This window comes from Myripristis murdjan, chromosome 24 (assembly GCF_902150065.1).
Source record: "Myripristis murdjan chromosome 24, fMyrMur1.1, whole genome shotgun sequence".
NCBI classification, from domain to species: domain Eukaryota; kingdom Metazoa; phylum Chordata; class Actinopteri; order Holocentriformes; family Holocentridae; genus Myripristis; species Myripristis murdjan.
Genome location: NC_044003.1, coordinates 31,718,538 through 31,736,125, shown reverse-complemented (window position 1 = coordinate 31,736,125; position 17,588 = coordinate 31,718,538). Strand labels below are relative to the sequence as shown.

The 17,588-nt window shown below is 42.3% G+C and overlaps 1 protein-coding gene across 1 annotated transcript in view; it reads right to left on the bottom strand.

The window, feature by feature from the left end:
- The window catches only part of xkr6b (XK, Kell blood group complex subunit-related family, member 6b), a 72,761-nt gene extending 68,429 nt beyond the window's left edge, over positions 1-4,332 (bottom strand). Inside the window, exon 1 of the mRNA XM_030047315.1 lies at positions 3,676-4,332. Within this exon, the coding sequence (XP_029903175.1) occupies positions 3,676-4,244 (569 nt within the window). The 5' untranslated portion in view covers positions 4,245-4,332. The remainder of the gene's footprint in view (positions 1-3,675) is intronic.
- Positions 4,333-17,588: the final 13,256 nt, after the last annotated feature.

Sequence of the window (17,588 nt, the reverse complement as noted above, 5' to 3'; positions counted from 1 at the left end):
AGAACTGGACAGCTCCTAAGCCTTTGTAGAGTGCACTGTATCTCAGTAAATAATTACCATAATGTGTTGAATATGTAAATATTGTTATCAAAAGTGTCAGGCAGAATTGGGAAAACCAAAGCTGAGCAGGACAAAAAGGCCCCTGTAAAGCTGACCTACAATCCTATCAGCACTGAATAGCTCCTAATTAGCATTAGGCCTTAACTTTTACTAAATCTGTGCATTCCAAGTTCTGAGACTACCAAATATACAACGTTTTCACCAAGTGTGATGAACCAGCAATAAAACAGATTTTAAAAATCTATTTTCTCCTTTGCATTTCCTGAAACTGAACCCCCCCTCAAACCTTTTAAAATGGATTTTCTCAGGGGTTGGAGCTAGATGCAGTTCTTGTTCAGTCAGACACTGATTTGGGCTTACACTGATTAAGCTGTCCATCTTACCATCAGGAGACCTCTCTCTCTCTGTATGACTGTGTATGTGTGTGCGTGTGTGTGTATGTGTGTGTGTGTGTGTGTGTGTGTGTGTGTGTGTGTGTGCGTGCGTGTGTGTGTGTGTGTGTGTGCGTGTGTGTGTGTGAGCTCATATGTGACTGTGTGTACAAGTGGAATCTCTGAGCTTAAGGAGACACCATCAGCAGTGGCAGTGATTCACAGAGAGGAAGACATGAAAAAGCAGCGGCCAGCCAATGATGGAGCGGGATCTCAGATGGGAGAGGAATCCTCCCCATTCTGTTGACACTTAACAAGGAGCTAGCTGCAAAACAAGCCTGGTGATTCTGTCATCTGCTTGGTCCTCAGGTGCACACAGAGAAAGTGGCTAATTGAATCTAGAACTGAAAATAGAATTGAGAAATGAGACATGATGAGGCTGTGTTTTTGACTCCTGTCACCACTTCATCTTGTTTTCTGATCTTAATGAATGGAAAACATTCCACAAAATGATGGCATCTTGTTAAGAATGCCTGAAGAGCTGCTTTTAAAACCATTTATGGGAAGTGATCATGTATATCCCCATACTGTACTGAAATATATGATACCAAAGCTTCACACATGTACACTGTCATGGAATTAAAATACCAAATGAATAGATCCATACGGAAGTTACCGACATACACATTGTAATATGATAACATATATCAGCTATTGGCAATATGGCCCTGTGCAGTGGCTAATCATCTCCATATCCACTGCTAGCCCTCTAGGTCCTAGGTTATGAACTTTTACTAAGCTGACAAGAGCAGCTTTTGACCTTCGACCCCCAGCCAGCAGCCCAGCAGATCACGTCCAAAGGGAGACAGTGCCCTGACAATGATCTCTCCCCCCAGGTTCTGTGCTGTCACAACATGCAGACCACTAGATTACATTTCCTTCAGTTCCCTATAGGCACGTTTCAGTGCTCCGCAGTTCATCTTCTAGCTCAGTTCTGTTCATCAGGTCATCTCAGTTCAAGTTTCACTATCATTGATAAAACACCTGTATCACTGCATTAGTTATGTATCTGCAACTCTAAACTACAAGCCACAGTTGTACCATAACACTTCTTTGCAATATGAATGTTAACTTGTTATTAACTTTGTGAGGTATTCATTTTCACTGACTACACATCTGTAACTAGTAAACACATACTCTCTACACATGGTCCCACACTAATTAACATCAAAGCTGCTGACAAACTTGCAGAAGTTAGAATCTGGTCAAAATCTTGTAATGTGGCCAAAAACAATCTTCCAAGCTCCTCTTTTCAAGCTTCTCTTTTTGCCATTCTTCTCACATCAGCAACAAATTGACTTAATCAAATATATGCAGGGGAAACTGTATTTTAATTGCTTGTTCCTACCACCATCACTGCTATGTCCTGACCGGTGACTGCACATTAAGCTGCCTTGCACTTAGAAACAGGCACTTGGTCTCCTGGATCAGGGATGATTTAACTCAAAGGTGTGCTTAATGTACGTATGTATCACAACCACCAGCAAATCTATGACTGTTCACCAGTTCAACCAGCACTTTCCAATTTTACCACACCGCACCAGTAGTTATAAGTGAATAATCAATGAACCACAGTGGAGTAAATAAACCTGGTCCAAAACAAATGCAGTCAGTCAATATAGTAGCCTTCAGGTGCAGCTTAAAAGAGTCTGGTGATGAATGCAAAGTGGACTGTTTCATTCTGGGAAAAACTATCTTGACAGGGGATGCACCCACGAGCACTAAAATTAGCTTGAATGGAAGAGCAAAGATGTTTTTTTTTTTGTTTTTTGTTTTTTTTTTTTTTCAATCACCAGGGAAGGAATTTATAAGCTTTTCAGAAGAAACTATGTGAGCGAGTAAGCGGAACTGGATGAGGCTGCTTTAAATGTATAAAAAGGCATCCTACTTTAGGGACAGGGACGTTGTAATGAAAAGACAATGGGTTTGAGTTTGTGTTTTATACCCTTAATTTCAACATATGATCAGTTTAGCTTATATCAAAGATATTGTCATTAAATGGACTTACACAGAATAGCGAAAAGTACATTTGTCAACTAATACTCCTTAAATAGTCAGCCAGTCTCAGTCTCTCTCACACACACAGGCACACACATGCAAACATGAAAGGAAGGATGGAATGATTTGACCCCTTCCACTACGTCTCACAGTGGGCTAATTTACATTCCCCCCGCTGGCAGTCCTCTCATATCAGCCGTCAAGCTTTACGTTTTTTCCCCATTAAATGCCAGCCACTGCGTCTGTCTGCACCAAAAACAACTCGCTGCTGAGCAGAATTGCTTGCAATGTGGATAAGCTGTGCGCACCAGGGTCACATTTTACTACTACAGTCGCCGCTGCATGTCACAGATTACGCTCAGAGACGTAGACCTTGAGTAGATGCCCACGGTCCCTCAAGGCATCAGTTTACGTGCTAAAAGCGGATTTTATGACCAAAGATGTCGAGCGTCGCAGAGGAATCGATGACATCATGTCTGTGGGGAAGATGTCGTTTTCTGAGCCGTGAAAACAGATGCTCGTCTGGCCCCTACTTGCAGAGTTGGAGTATTTGATGCGGGGAGGGAGGGGGAGGGGGGTGAATCGAGGTGTCTGAATGCACTGTGATGCACTGTGAACGGCGCGCCTGACTCCTCTCTCTCCCTCTCTCTCTCTCTCTCTCTCTCACACACACACACACACACACACACACACACACACACACACACACACACACACACACACACACACACACACACAGACAAACACACAGTCTTTCGGCTACTACCTGTCCCTCTTTGAACAAATAGCCCTCTTCCCTCCCCACACAAGCGCAATGGCGCACTGTGATGAAATAATCACAATGGTGCAATTTATGAGCAGCTGTGGCATTTTGATCTCTAAACACATTTGGCTGAGAGCATGTCGAAAATGTATAGCCAAGCGATAAAGCTATTCGTTCCGTTAAATGGAAACGCAAATATGTGCCTTTTACATCAAATAGCGGACACAGCGAGGCGAGCAGAATGGCAATCACTGTGGTGCTGCTTTTCACCCCAGTCATGCACACTCCGACGGGTTATACCAGGTGACAGTCAAGAGGAGGTGAGAAAGCAGAGTGAATGGGTAAGGCGAGGGCAGCTGCAAGGGCTGTGCTTCAGGGGTTTTAACTGGTCTTAATAAAGGCTATACTTAAAGTTTGGCTTACCTCCACGCCTGTCCCATCTGAAAGATGTGTATGACTGTCTGCCAGATCCAGACAGAGAGGAGGCAGCACCTGTCTCTTTGCAGACTGACTGTAGCTCTCCGACTACTCAGCCCCTCCACGGAGCCCAGTCCGCCCCCAGTGTAATCCTGCACAAACCACCTGAAGCTCAGGATCTGGACCAGAACCGAGGGCACCAACACGAAGAACAGGGTCAGGCCCGACCAGAGGAAGTCCTGCTTGTGGTAATAGTCGATGGCCAGCCACAAGTCGGTCCCCACATCCCAGAAGAACACCAGAAGTGCCAGGATGATCCACAGGCAGTCCAGCCAGAGGCGCTCCTCCTGCGGTGGCCGCCCCGCATCTCTCTCCTTCCCCTTCCCCTTCCCCCGGAGGTAATGCAGGCAGGCGCTCCGGCAGCCCCAGTAGCACGACGAGGTGTTGCAGCAGTGGCAGATGTGGAAGGAGCTGCCGTTCCGCGTGTCGTCCTCGCCCGTCCCCACCACCTCGTCCAGGTTGTGCAGCTGGGCGAAACCGGTGACGACCCCGCGACCATCGGATTTCGCTGCCATCTTTCCCTCTGATGTTTCCACCTCCTCCGGCTTCCGGGGTTCGTGACGACACTTCCCTGACACCTGTTTTCCGAGTGCACCCCAAATGTGGGAGCCATCTAGAAGCGGGGTGTCAGCGCGGCGCCGTCGCCCACTCTGTCCCCAGATAGCGCTCTAGTGGCGCCGTGGACGCAGCACATCTTTTCTTGCTCTTTCTCTCTCTCTCTCTCTCTCCCCACTGCAGAGCTGCTCTCACCTGGCAACAATAACCTCCCCTAATCTACAGGTTCAAACGAATAATTTGTAAGTCATGCATCCAACTGTGGCCGACCAGTCTTTACCTGTGCATAATCTAATTCCCCGCTGCTCAGTTTTTCTCCCCTCTCTGCAGCGCACTTCTCCAGCTGCAGGCTGAGTGCCATTAGCAGACCGTCTCTCCACTGTCCCACGACGACGTAATTCATCTCCCACCTCCCCCACCCTCCCCCTTCTCTCTCTCTCTCTCTCTCTCTCTCTCTCTCTCCCTCTCTCTCTCACACACTCACTCTCTCTCATTCTTAACGTGGTTGCCATCTAGTGTCTCGTTTGAAGCCCCCAAAATACAATAGGCTCCAGGAAAGGACTGCATGATGTAATGCTGCATGCCTGTTTCTACACCAAACACACTCATGCGTTCCTGCGGCCGGAGACTTTGAGTGAATTAGCGGCGCGGTGACTCACACCGTGGTCACTTTGTGGAGGAGAAAAAGACACAGGGCTTGTCGAAACGAACGCTCTCCTCAAATACTGACGAAAAAGAGACCTACTGGGATTTATAGGCAACTCAATTTTGAGTCCATCGTGACCTTATCATACTGATAAGGTCACATTGATGCTTAATAATATTTACATCTGAAGGTACTGATTCCTGTAAGACAATGCGTCTGTTTATTATATGCATGTATTTCTAAAAATGCGTTCTTTTTGGTAAGGAAAGCAAAGATTTACCTACCAGCATCAACAAACAATGAGGAGAGTCTGCAAATATTTTTTAGCAGGTTATAACTTACGCATTATATCCTCCGGGAAAGAAATTATAGATCTACTACAGTATGGTTGCTAAGAAACATGTTATAGGCGCTATAGGTTGTCCTTTCTGCCGCATTTTGCAGCTGCAACAGCACTCAAGGGGTTAAGGGTTTGCTGAAAAGTGACGCTTTCCCTCTGGTAGCATGTGCTAGAAAAGAGCTGGTGTGTCAGCTTCAGGTTCAACACTATGATTAGACTGTGTGCCCACAGAGCTGGGGTCATACAGTCCGACGTGAGATTAGATCGTGTCTGATTTTCCCCCCGGCAGCCTGCGCGCGTTTGATTTCCGGATTTGATGGGAGCTGTCCGGTGAAATTGTGCTGAAGACGACTGTGACAAGGCGCTACGCAATTCTCTCTCTCTCTCTCTCTCTCTCTCTCTCTCTCTCTCACACACACACACACACACACACACACACACGCAAAGCTCCGTCATCTACCTCTGACCTGACACACCTGGTATATGGCCAGTCTGCCATGCTATTGGACTATTGAAATGGACTTGACTTTAAAAGCCCACAGCAAAGTTAATTAACTTGGTTCTACCTCAGACTAGGGCTGATTGGAATGGGCCCTTTCTGGCATTCTCACAATCAATATAACTTTACATTACCGGAAACGCATGTGTCATCTGCCCATTTCATGCTCTTATTTTCATATTGAACATAAAATGTTGTTAAACATATTCACCCCTCTAGCCATTTCAAAGATCCCGAGAAGTCATAAGCAAAGTTTGTAGTGTGGCGGATGGGGGAAACTGGTCACGCTCATGTATCAAGAATTAACCTAAGTGACACCACAACCCTGACCAGCAACACTGCCTAATTACTTCTGACAAGCGACTGAATGTGTGAACGTACTAACTCCAACAGGACAATGGTCCATTGCTTTAAGTCATTATAGCATTGTGTATAGTTTAACAAAAATGACCAAAGCAGCTGAAGACTGGGTAGCTGGTTATAAGGCTGTTTTAGGTGATATGGACAAAATCAAAAATCAAATACTTTTGGCCAAATTCCTCAATTCTGATATTGTGATGCTATTGTACAAATGGTGCTTTCTAGAATATGTACCCAGTATTTTGATAATCCCTTCGCTGTAATTCAGTCTTTACAGTCTTTCAGTCTTTCCTCCTCCTCACGAGGAGGAAGACAAGGAGGAAGAGGAGGACGAGCAGGTGAAGAGGTAAGATGAAGACTTATGGCCAGACTCAAAAAGATTTTTATTTGTTTTTTGATTTCTTCAACAATTTTGTTGGTTGTGTGTGTGTGTGTGTGTGTGTGTGTGTGTGTGTGTGTGTGTGTGTGTGTGTTTGCTACATGTAAGACAAAACTTTATTGTGAACTGCTGCTCTGCATACAGAAAAGAAAAAGCCACAAGTGTTTTTCTCTCATCAGTGCATAGTTTGTGTGTGTATGTGTGTGTGTGTGTGTGTGTGTGTGTGTGTGCTTATTCAAATGATGGTTTGTGTCACAAGTCTTGAAAAGAGTTTGAGGAGTTTTGCAAGAATTGTTTGCTTTTGCAAGAGATATATAATGCTTTGCTAGTTTGGTGCAAGGTTTTGTGGTTAGTGTGTAGAGTTTTGCAAAAATAGCCTGTAGTTTCAATCAGAGAAAAACTGTAAAACCAGGAGTAGACAACAGCGATGCTGTATCATGATTTTAATATATCCACAATTCCAAACAATATCCAGTCTCATATCACAGTACTGGTGTGATATTGATATATTGCCCAGCTCTAGACTATTTGATTTCTCGTGAGTTAATAATTAAAGTTTTACTGCAAAATTGTGTCATGTTTAAACATGTCCAGTGCAAATAAACTTTGCATGTTACATGTTGGATTTGCTAAAATAAATACCTATCTCCATGCTCTACAAGCATGTGCTTGCCACGCTGAATGGCTGGATCTTTATACAACGATAGTGCAGCAAAGAGAGCCGGAAGTCTTTTATTTTAGAGTGGCAAGGGGATTTCACAGAATGGTTTGATGAAGAGAATCAGGGCATAGCCGTCCCTTCAGACCAGATCACTGTGAAAAAAAGAGATATTTTTAATGTGACTGAATACATGCATGAGTGTGGTTGTGTGCAAGGTACATCATGAAACCTGTTTGATCTGAGTAGCCTCTATTTTCTCTTCTTCCTCAGGGTTGTCAGACCTCCACAATGTCTTCTGAGCTAGATGCACACTCAACTCTTGTGTTCACCAGAGATGGGAGGCTGCAACACAGTCTAGCACAAAAAAGGGTCTTACAGCAATAACAGTAATCCAATCAGCTCAGATCAGTTCAAATCATAAAGCACTTCAATAAAAAAAAAAAAATTGTCACAATCTGCTTTACAAGACAACAAAAGGACATAAGTAAATTTAGACCAGAGAAAAACAAACAAATCACAAATCTAAGATATGAGGCTTGCATGTGGGTGTGAGAGGGCATAAATATAGAGCAAACAAAAAGAATAAACGGCAGACATAGCAAGAGGCACTCGAGGAAGAATTCAGGATGCAGGCTGGCAGGGGGCATAAGCTAAATAAATCAGCCTGGACTTATTCTGTGTTGAAGACACCTGGAAAAGGTCCCAGCTGGAATTTCTGACTTCCGACCACAGAACATTCAAGTGGTTGAGGTGGGAACAACATAGATATTGAAAAAAAAGTTGTTGATGACAGGGCAAAAGGGTTCTTGTGCATTTTCAAGAATAAGGTTTCATGGAAAAAGTTAACCTTACAATTTCAGAGGTATTTGACTGTATTTATTGGTTTTAAAAGTAACGTTTTGCAGTTTCTTCTGACTGCTTAGGCACTACCTTTGAAACTACAGGCTATTTTTGCAAAACTCTACACACCAGCCACAAAACCTTACACCAAGCCAGGAAAACAAAATACAAACAAACAATTATTGAAAACTTCTTCAATGTATTTTTAAAAAAGCTGTGTTTTTGCATCAATACACAATACACACACTATCATTTGAGTAGGCACATAAAGCAGCATGAAGAGCACTCATAACTTTTGCTTTTTCTTTATGCAGGGAGGCAGTTTGCAATAAAGTTTTGTCGCGCATGTAAACAGAAATGTTCTCTTGTAACTCTTCTCAAACAACAAAGCAAAGAAGAAGAAAACATTTGTGTTAGAAAAAATAACCCCCCAAAAAAAGGCAAAATCCGCGACCCTTGTGAGGATAAGCAGTTTAGAAGATGAATGAATGAAAAAGGCAAAATCTTGCTTTCTTTGTGGGTCTGGCCATAGACTTCATCTTACTTCTTCACCTCTTCATCCTCTTCCTCCTCCTCTTTCTCCTCTATTTCTCACCCGTCTTACTCTCTTTCCAACATTGGCCTCAATTGCTGTCCAAGCCAAATGTTTACCGGTGGCCTATTTATCGAACTCAAGCTTTAATTTGTAAGTGAACTCATTTACATAAAAGTGTTTTCACAATTCTAAACGTGGAAAGGCAATTGGCAAAATAGTGTAGCAACATAGAGATCAGTGTTTACAGTTTTGCTAGAAGTGTGTTATAAAATTACAAACTGAGTGTAAAGCAGAGAGTGTGCATTCAGTTTGACTCACTTGGTAAATACATCGGCTACAGGTGTTCATGGTTTCAGAGACAGTGCTTGAACAATCATTGTTAGTGTTTAAGCATTCAGAAAAAAAAAAAAAAAAATCTCACACTTGTTTTTCCAATCCTCGATTAACTATGATATCTGCCATGTAGAATTAAATTTACGTGATGTTACTGAATTACATGTTGGTAAACCACCAGATGGGTGCCCTGCTCTGTGGACATGGTCTTCAGAATGTACCATTAGCCTGGTAGCCAGCTATCAGAGCTTAAGTCCAGAACATTTTCCTCTACTGCACAAGAATGAAAACACTAGAAACTACTAGAAAATCCCAGAAAACACAAGCGCCTACACAAGCGAGATAAACACTTCCACTTTGAGTTTGTACACCCACAATCCAAAACCCCTGTACTGCAAAAAGCATGAAAGTTTGATGAAGGCAAATAGGGAAGCATATTGCCCAGGCATACAGGGCGCATAGCAGCATACATGTAGCATGTGCTAAATAATGCAAAGGATGTAATCGGTGATGGATCCCTGGAGAGCTTGGATGGCTTCTCCTTGTTTTTCCCATTGGGGGGTGCAAGGGAGTTGCAGCAGTTGTATTGGATGGTGTGTCTGGTTGCAAGATTTCCTCATGTGACATGAGTGAGCAAATGGCCGAACAAACCTTGCCAAGCAATAACTTGAATAATCTAATATTTTAAAAAAAACAAAAGTTTCACCACTACGAGTACTCTTGACCAGTACCAGAAGCAATCTGTATTTTTTTTTCAACAAACACTGAATAAAAACTAACAATCTGGCCAGATTTTCTTATTGTAGTTCACACATTTAAATTATATTTATTCAGAGTTTTCATACAAATCAAAATATTGCCTGAGCTCAGCTAGAGATTACATAGCCTTTCAAACTCCCTGAGGCTACTACACTACTACATGCATATTTAATTGTAGCAATAGTCTATTATCTTCAATCGGAGAGAAAGAAGAGCAGGCTGTATCACAGAACTTACTCACGACATTCTGTACCCTAACAGACTGCACTGACTCACCACACACGCCAAAAAAACCCAACACAACATCATTCAACAGCCATTCAGAGCAGAAGATTAATGTAAAAAGAATGAATCACGAGTGAGATGCAGCCTGGCATCATAAATTGAATGCTGACTGGCATGGGTGAGCAGTCTCCAAAATCCTCAAATCAGGCAATTTCCCAAAATCTTTTAAAACTTAACAATATAGAGTATATGAAAAGGCGTCTGCACAACCAAATAATGCGCAATATAAAACAAACCAATATGAAAGGTGCAGCAATTAATAGTCCTTTTTCCACAAGCAGCCATTTTGAAACAAATAGCAGGGTAAACACAGGTGTTACTTATAGCATTAATGAAGGTTCTGCTCCATTTAGGTTGAGCAGAGCCAGGGTCCCGCTGTCGCTCATACTGGCTCAGGAGTCACTGGCACACAGAATTGGAACAGAACCTTCATTAATGTCATTAGAAACACTCGTGTTTACCCAGCTCTTTCATGTCAAAATGGCTGCTGTGAAAAGGATGTATTACCCAAATGCAAAACATGTGTCATGATAGTATATTAGACCCTCCAGAAAAACACGATTATGCGATCGCATGAATTCCCGCATAAATCACCCAAATGTTGCTGATTATGCAGGGGTCAGTTATTTTCCAAAAGGGCACATAATCCCTGTAATAATCGCAAATCCACGCGGAAAATATGCGAAATATGTGGATCTTGCTTGATTTCACAATTTCCGTATTTTTTCGCATAAAATGAGAAAAATATAACTAAAATAAATAAATGGAGTTCTGATGTTAATTTATATGCGATGCCCAGCCCGGCGTCATCAGCTCGCACATTCACAACACAACACAACACAACCACGAGCTAATGGAAGAATGGCGCCCACAGGAGAGAGAAAACAAAAATGAAGAAAGCTAATCGATCTCATTTGCACATTATATTATTGCATAGCAATATAGTATTCAATGGTTCTAAAATATGATATTGCACTGAACAGGGTTCCCACAAATGGTGCAATAAGGCTCTTAAACTATTTAGACCTATAGGTTTGGCTCACTGAAAGCTGTTATTTTTAGAGTTTAGAGTTGATGTTCAACAGTTGAGTCTAAACTGTTTTTGAAAACATTGTAGCAGATGGTTTGTTCTACCGCAATTTATGCCTCAGCTGGAAGCATGTTTTATTTTTGACAAATTTGTGATTGAGGAATGTTTAAGCCATGCTTAAGTTGATAAAATAAAATAAATTAAACATTACCAGCACTTTCTGTGATGTAGCTTGCTTCTAGTATGCCTGTCTATCATAGGATATCTTTAACTATCTTCATCTTTAACTCACCTTTTATTTCCAGTTCCCGCATATTTCGCATCTTTTCGCATATTTCACAACTATTTGCATACTTCGCAACTTCCCACAATTTCACTGCATAAAATGACATAAAACCCCGCATATTTAATCGCATAATCAAGGATTTTCTTAACACCTAGGCCACGGGTTGTAGTGCTCCAAAAGAACTTCTTTCTTTGGCATTTCACGCCTTCCATGCAGACTGATGTGAAACTAGTGTTGACAGACTGCAGGGCAGTGAAACTAGTGTTGTTCTGTCTTTCAAATGTACAGATTCTCTGTGTGAATGGGTTGTTTTGCCAACTTGGAATTACCAGGGCATTTCCACCTATCTTTGTTCACAACGGGAGGTGGAACATAGGGATAGGGAACTAAAATATAGAATTTTTTCATGAAGATGTCCTCATCTTAATTGTTGTCTTTGGGTGTAGAATAAGAATCTGAAGTCCTCTCTATGAAGAGAGAGGCCTATCACTTGATTTGTTGGTGATTAAAAGTTACTTTCACACTTAAAAGTGGAGCTAATTACAGAGCAAGACTTCAGTTTTCATTCCTCCCACCTACACTATATTACCAAAAGTATTCGCTCACCTGCCTTTACTCATACTATGAACTGAAGTGCCATCCCATTCCTAACCCATAGAGTTCAATATGATGTCGGTCCACCTTTTGCAGCTATTACAGCTTCAACTCTTCTGGGAAGACTGTCCACAAGGTTGAGGAGAGTGTTTATAGGAATTTTTGACCATTCTTCCAAAAGCGCATTGGTGAGGTCACACACTGATGTTGGTCGAGAAGGCCTGGCTCTCAGTCTCCGCTCTAATTCATCCCAAAGGTGTTCTATCGGGTTCAGGTCAGGACTCTGTGCAGGCCAGTCAAGTTCATCCACACCAGACTCTGTCATCCATGTCTTTATGGACCTTGCTTTGTGCACTGGTGCACAGTCATGTTGGAAGAGGAAGGGGCCCGCTCCAAACTGTTCCCACAAGGTTGGGAGCATGGAATTGTCCAAAATGTTTTGGTATCCTGAAGCATTCAAAGTTCCTTTCACTGGAACTAAGGGGCCAAGCCCAGCTCCTGAAAAACAACCCCACACCATAATTCCTCCTCCACCAAATTTCACAGTCGGCACAATGCAGTCTGAAATGTACCGTTCTCCTGGCAACCTTCAAACCCAAACTCGTCCATCAGATTGCCAGATGGAAAAGCGTGATTCATCACTCCAGAGAACGCGTCTCCACTGCTCTAGAGGCCAGTGGCGGCGTGCTTTACACCATTGCATCCGACGCTTTGCATTGCACTTGGTGATGTGTGGCTTGGCTGCAGCTGCTCGGCCATGGAAACCCATTCCATGAAGCTCTCTGCGTACTGTACTTGGGCTAATCTGAAGTTCACATGAAGTTTGTAGCTCTGTAGCAATTGACTGTGCAGAAAGTCGGCAACCTCTTTGCACTATGCGCTTCAGCATCCGCTGACCCCTCTCCGTCACTTTACGTGGCCTACCACTTCGTGGCTGAGTTGCTGTTGTTCCCAAACGCTTCCATTTTGTTATAATAGAGCTGACAGTTGACTGTGGAATATTTAGGAGCGAGGAAATTTCACGACTGGATTTGTTGCACAGGTGGCATCCTATGACAGTTCCACGCTGGAATTCACTGAGCTCCTGAGAGCGGCCCATTCTTTCACAAATGTCTTGTTTCACAGTCTGCATGCCTGAGTGCTTGATTTTATACACCTGTGGCCAGGCCAAGTGATTAGGACACCTGATTCTGATCATTTGAATGGGTGAGCGAATACTTTTGGTAATATAGTGTATGTTTGATATGTTCTTCAGCTGCACCTCTATCATCTACTAGCCTCATTAAATTGCAACTGTTTGCTTGTTAGCATGGTGTGATTTTGTGCTGCTCCAGATTATAAATCCACCATTTTACTCAGGAATATTTTACCATTCCAACATTATTCACCTTAATTATATCAACATTAAGGGCTAGCAAAATGTTTCAGTTCATTGCAGAAAAAAATGGTGTCAGTCATGGACTCTCTCATATCATTTAGGAGGACCTGTAGTTATTTCAGCTCTAACAAGTGAGACACTGTCGCTTTGCTGAACAGTTGGCTGGTTTTACCAGGGTCCAGACAATGTTGTTACCCTACAAGAAAGGGATAAACCATGATGAGTTGGTCTTTTATTGAAAAATTATGGCCGACTCAAAGGCAAAGAATCATTATTTTTCAATATAAGCCCTTGGAGTGGATTATCCCACTTATGATTTATGATGGATTGCAGGGCCACCTCCACAATGTCAGTAGTACAAGCAAAGAAAGAAAGAAAAGAAGAAATTACAATTATAAAGAAATTACAATTTTAAAAAAATTAGGGTGGGTGGTGCTGTCATGCCTCAAGGATGCCAAGTGACTAAGGGCAGGCAGGCAGCTAGCTGGGAGAGGCACTCTGTCATCTGGACTGGAGGAAAGTATCTTCCTCCACTTTCCCCTGTCTGCAGTGGCTGGAGCCCAGTAACACAATGAATGGAGGTTATGTGGCAATGTCTTTTTAACACTTGGGGTCCTATCTTATACCCAGTGCAAAGCAGCGACAAGCGCAACACGTCTTGCTAGTGTTTAAATGATGCAGTTGTCATTTTCCTGTCCAGCACCCACATTGTGCAAATAGCAGAGTCTCTTGTGCACATCTGTGCACCCATGGGCGTGTTGCTCTTAAAATGAGGTGTGGTCAGGCACATTGTCAGTGCACGCTATCTTGAGGCAGTTGCCCAAATGACCAACAAAAAACAGCTCTGAAGTCAGTGGCAGAGTTTTCACTGCTATGTTAAGGTCACATCATCAAGATAGTAATGTGCATGGGTGGGTGCCAACACGAGTCCACTCTGCTTGTTCCACACACAGGGACGCCTGCTTCACCTCAGGGAGCGTCCATGGAGTCCTGCTGTCGCCGTAGATGATCCGTTTGCTATGCAGAGAAGCCTTCCTTCTTAACTGGCAAATGCGTCATTATAATCTGCCAGGGTGCAGGAGCACCAGGCTTTTAAAGGAGATAGCGCTCTGATTGGTTTACTGCATGTTACACCTAAAACACACCCATGATTAATTGATTAATGAAGAGACTCAGTACAACCATTTTATACCATGTCCCTGGCACAAAGACCCTTTTTTCCACTGTTTAAAACGGCAGAAGTGGACTTGGACATGCCCTAAATGCACTTGCGCCATGCTCTTCAGTTGTTGTGCTCAGATCATTAAAATAGAGCCCTGGGTGTCACAGGTCAGCTGCTGGACTGACTTCTCTCTGTACTACAGCACACATAGCAAAAAAAGCTTTTTTGGTGTAGTACAGTTAATTTGGAACATACAGGTATAGTGATGAGGTTGCAACCTGACAACAGCCTTGACATTAGTCTGTTAATCAGAAATAACCAACTACAGATGCTTTAATTGATCAATTAAAATCAAGTATTCAGTATGGCTGTGGAATAAGAGGACTAAAGCCCATCCAGTGCTGTTAATGGATTACTGTAAAAATGTATCACCATAAAAATCCATTTTCCTACAATTATTGATTTTTTTTTTTTTTTTTTTGACCTCTCAGATCTTGCTGGATGCTCCAGAATAATACTAAATAAGAAAATCCCAGTTTGAGCTAGGTTTACGGCTTTTTTAAATATTTGGATGAGAGCAGATTTCCTCTATCACCCTTCACCTCTAGCACTTGTACCAAGACTTAGGCCAGATGTACTGTGTTTTTCTTTTCTTTTTTCCTGTGATTAAAACATAAAAATATACAAAGCTCTTTGGTAATGTGTCATGCACCATAAACATTCAGTTCAAGGTAAATGAGGCGGCTCAAAAACCACTTGTGCCAGCTAGGTTTTTAGGTTCCTAGACATGACTATCATGTTGTAGAGCAAGTGGTAGATTAGAGGTGCACATTCAGATGGATCTATGAAGTGTGCTGAAGGTTTTGTGCATGAACTGACTATGAGTAGCTCTCTGCATCACCTCAAGAGAAATCTGACAAAGTGAGCGAAGTGTGTTTTATACAGTTCTATCTCTTTAAACATTTTTCACCCAGCTGCTGTCAGATATTTTTTTCCCTTCTTTTCTTCTTGCTGAGCTTTTATTACCTGATTTTAAAGTAAATCATCCCCTCCTGCACTAATACATCTGTCTTAGCATTCCTTTGAATAAAACATACAGGTTACTGTACTGTGTCTTGTGCAGGGCTGTGATGTGCGTATTTGCTTTGAAAGCTTTTTTTCTCAAGCCATCTTTAAAAACTGGGGAAAAAGCCATAGCAAAGCATATTTTCCTCAGAATAAGGGCAGTTATTTGGTTTGTAAAGCAATCCTGGGTTTCACATTCAATAGAGTCCTGGTGTCTTTAAAGCATTCTCTATGATGTGGGCTGGAAAGGCCCTGAGCAAACCATCTATTGTGAAGCCCAGACAGTCTGCAACTGAAGCAAATATTGGGGTGATTTGTAATACATCACACACACACACACACACACACACACACACACACACACACACACACACACAAACGTGTCTGGTAACGAACAAACAAACAGGTCAGCTGCAGCTTCTGCCAAGCCATCTGCTCTTCTTCTCTCTCCAAAAGTGTTCACCTCTTCAGGGATTTTCCCATTCAAGGTTTGTGTATCTTTGTGTGTGTGTGTGTGTTTGTGTGTGTGTGTGTGTGTGTTTGTGTGTGTGTGTGTGTGTGAGAGAGAGAGAGAGAGAGAGAGAGATATTAAGGACATAAGAAGAATATTAGTATACTGAGTGGTGTCTTTTACTTTTACACAGCAAAAATAGATAGATAGATAGATAGATATACTTTATTGATCCCAACCAGGGAAATTCTGGAAAAACATCTGTCCTCACAAGTCATTGAGACTCATTTTCAGCCATAAATTCTTGTTTTGCTGAAAACAAGTGAAAAAACCTGCCAATGGAATGAGACAGTTCCACTTGTTTCCACTAGCTGCTAAACAACCTCTTTCAAGAATTTTCTTGAATCACATGTCATTTTCTTGATCCCAGGGAGCTGATCTACATTATTCTGCCACATTTATACTCGTGCTGATAAAAATTCCTGAAAAAAGTGAAACTGGATTGGAAATGAGTGGGTTTAGAACTTCACACTGGAGCAAACAGGAACAATAAAGCTGTACAAACAAATTACTGATGCCAAATAGACCTACAGTGAAATCCTTTTTAGAGCTAGTTTCAGTTTTGACAGTCACAGTTAAGGATGTGTATCTTAGTGACATGAGACAAACCTCAAACAACCTCTAATTAAATCCTGAACTGGCTCATTAATGATAGTGCATTGTGTAGTGGAGGTGACTCTGTCTAACAGCAGACTCAAAACTGTGATCTGAGAACAAATCTTTACGGTTTGCAACAAGCAGGAAGCCCCCCCATCCTTCCAAATGGGCATACAGGACTGAATGACATCCTTTAAACAGAAACAAGACAGTAATGAACACTCATGTGTCAGTACAAATTTAGAAGCTTGACTGTTAAACTGTAAAATGATACCAAGCAATGATACAAAAGTAATGTGACATTCAGTAAGGTGCTGACAACCCCTCATCCACTGCTGACCAATACGTTGATCTCCTTCACAGCATCTATGCCAGGTCCTTACCTTCCAGGCATTTTTGCACAAGTTAAACTGGAATTATGGATCCAAGAGGGAATCCCTTTAAGGCACTGATCTCTGCAATAAATGTGTCATTGTCACCACCTAGAGTTGCTTTTTGATATCACTGCAGCTGCCTGACAGAATTCAGAAAGTGCTGATTTCTAAGAATTTGGCAGCTACTGAATTAAAACTAACAAATAATTGAGTGGGTCCCCAGATCGTTCTCTCGGGAGATTAGAGAACTCCTCACAGTGGGTCCAAGCCGGCGTTATGGATGAAGGACAAAAAATAGAGAAGGACAGAGAGAAGGAAAGCTGTAGCCTTCACCAGTTAAATTACCTGGTGCAGTGTTTGAGTTAAATGCAACATATTCTTGGTCCGTGATAAAGTCATTGTAAGTGTTTGATCTGGTTGAAAGGCAAAGCCAACAAATAGCTCAGTGACTAATATCAAGAAAGAATCTAACTTAATCTACGGAGAGTCATAAGCCAACGTGTTGATGGACATGCTCATTGATGAGTAGCATAAAAAGACGTGTAGAGCTCAGTTTTGCTGCTATCGATAGAGCCTTTTTCGAGGCTTTTTTTCCCCCCCTCAAAACGGAATTCAAAATTTAGTGTGCAATTCCATGCGGAACCAATGTTAAGAAGACAATTTCTTCCAA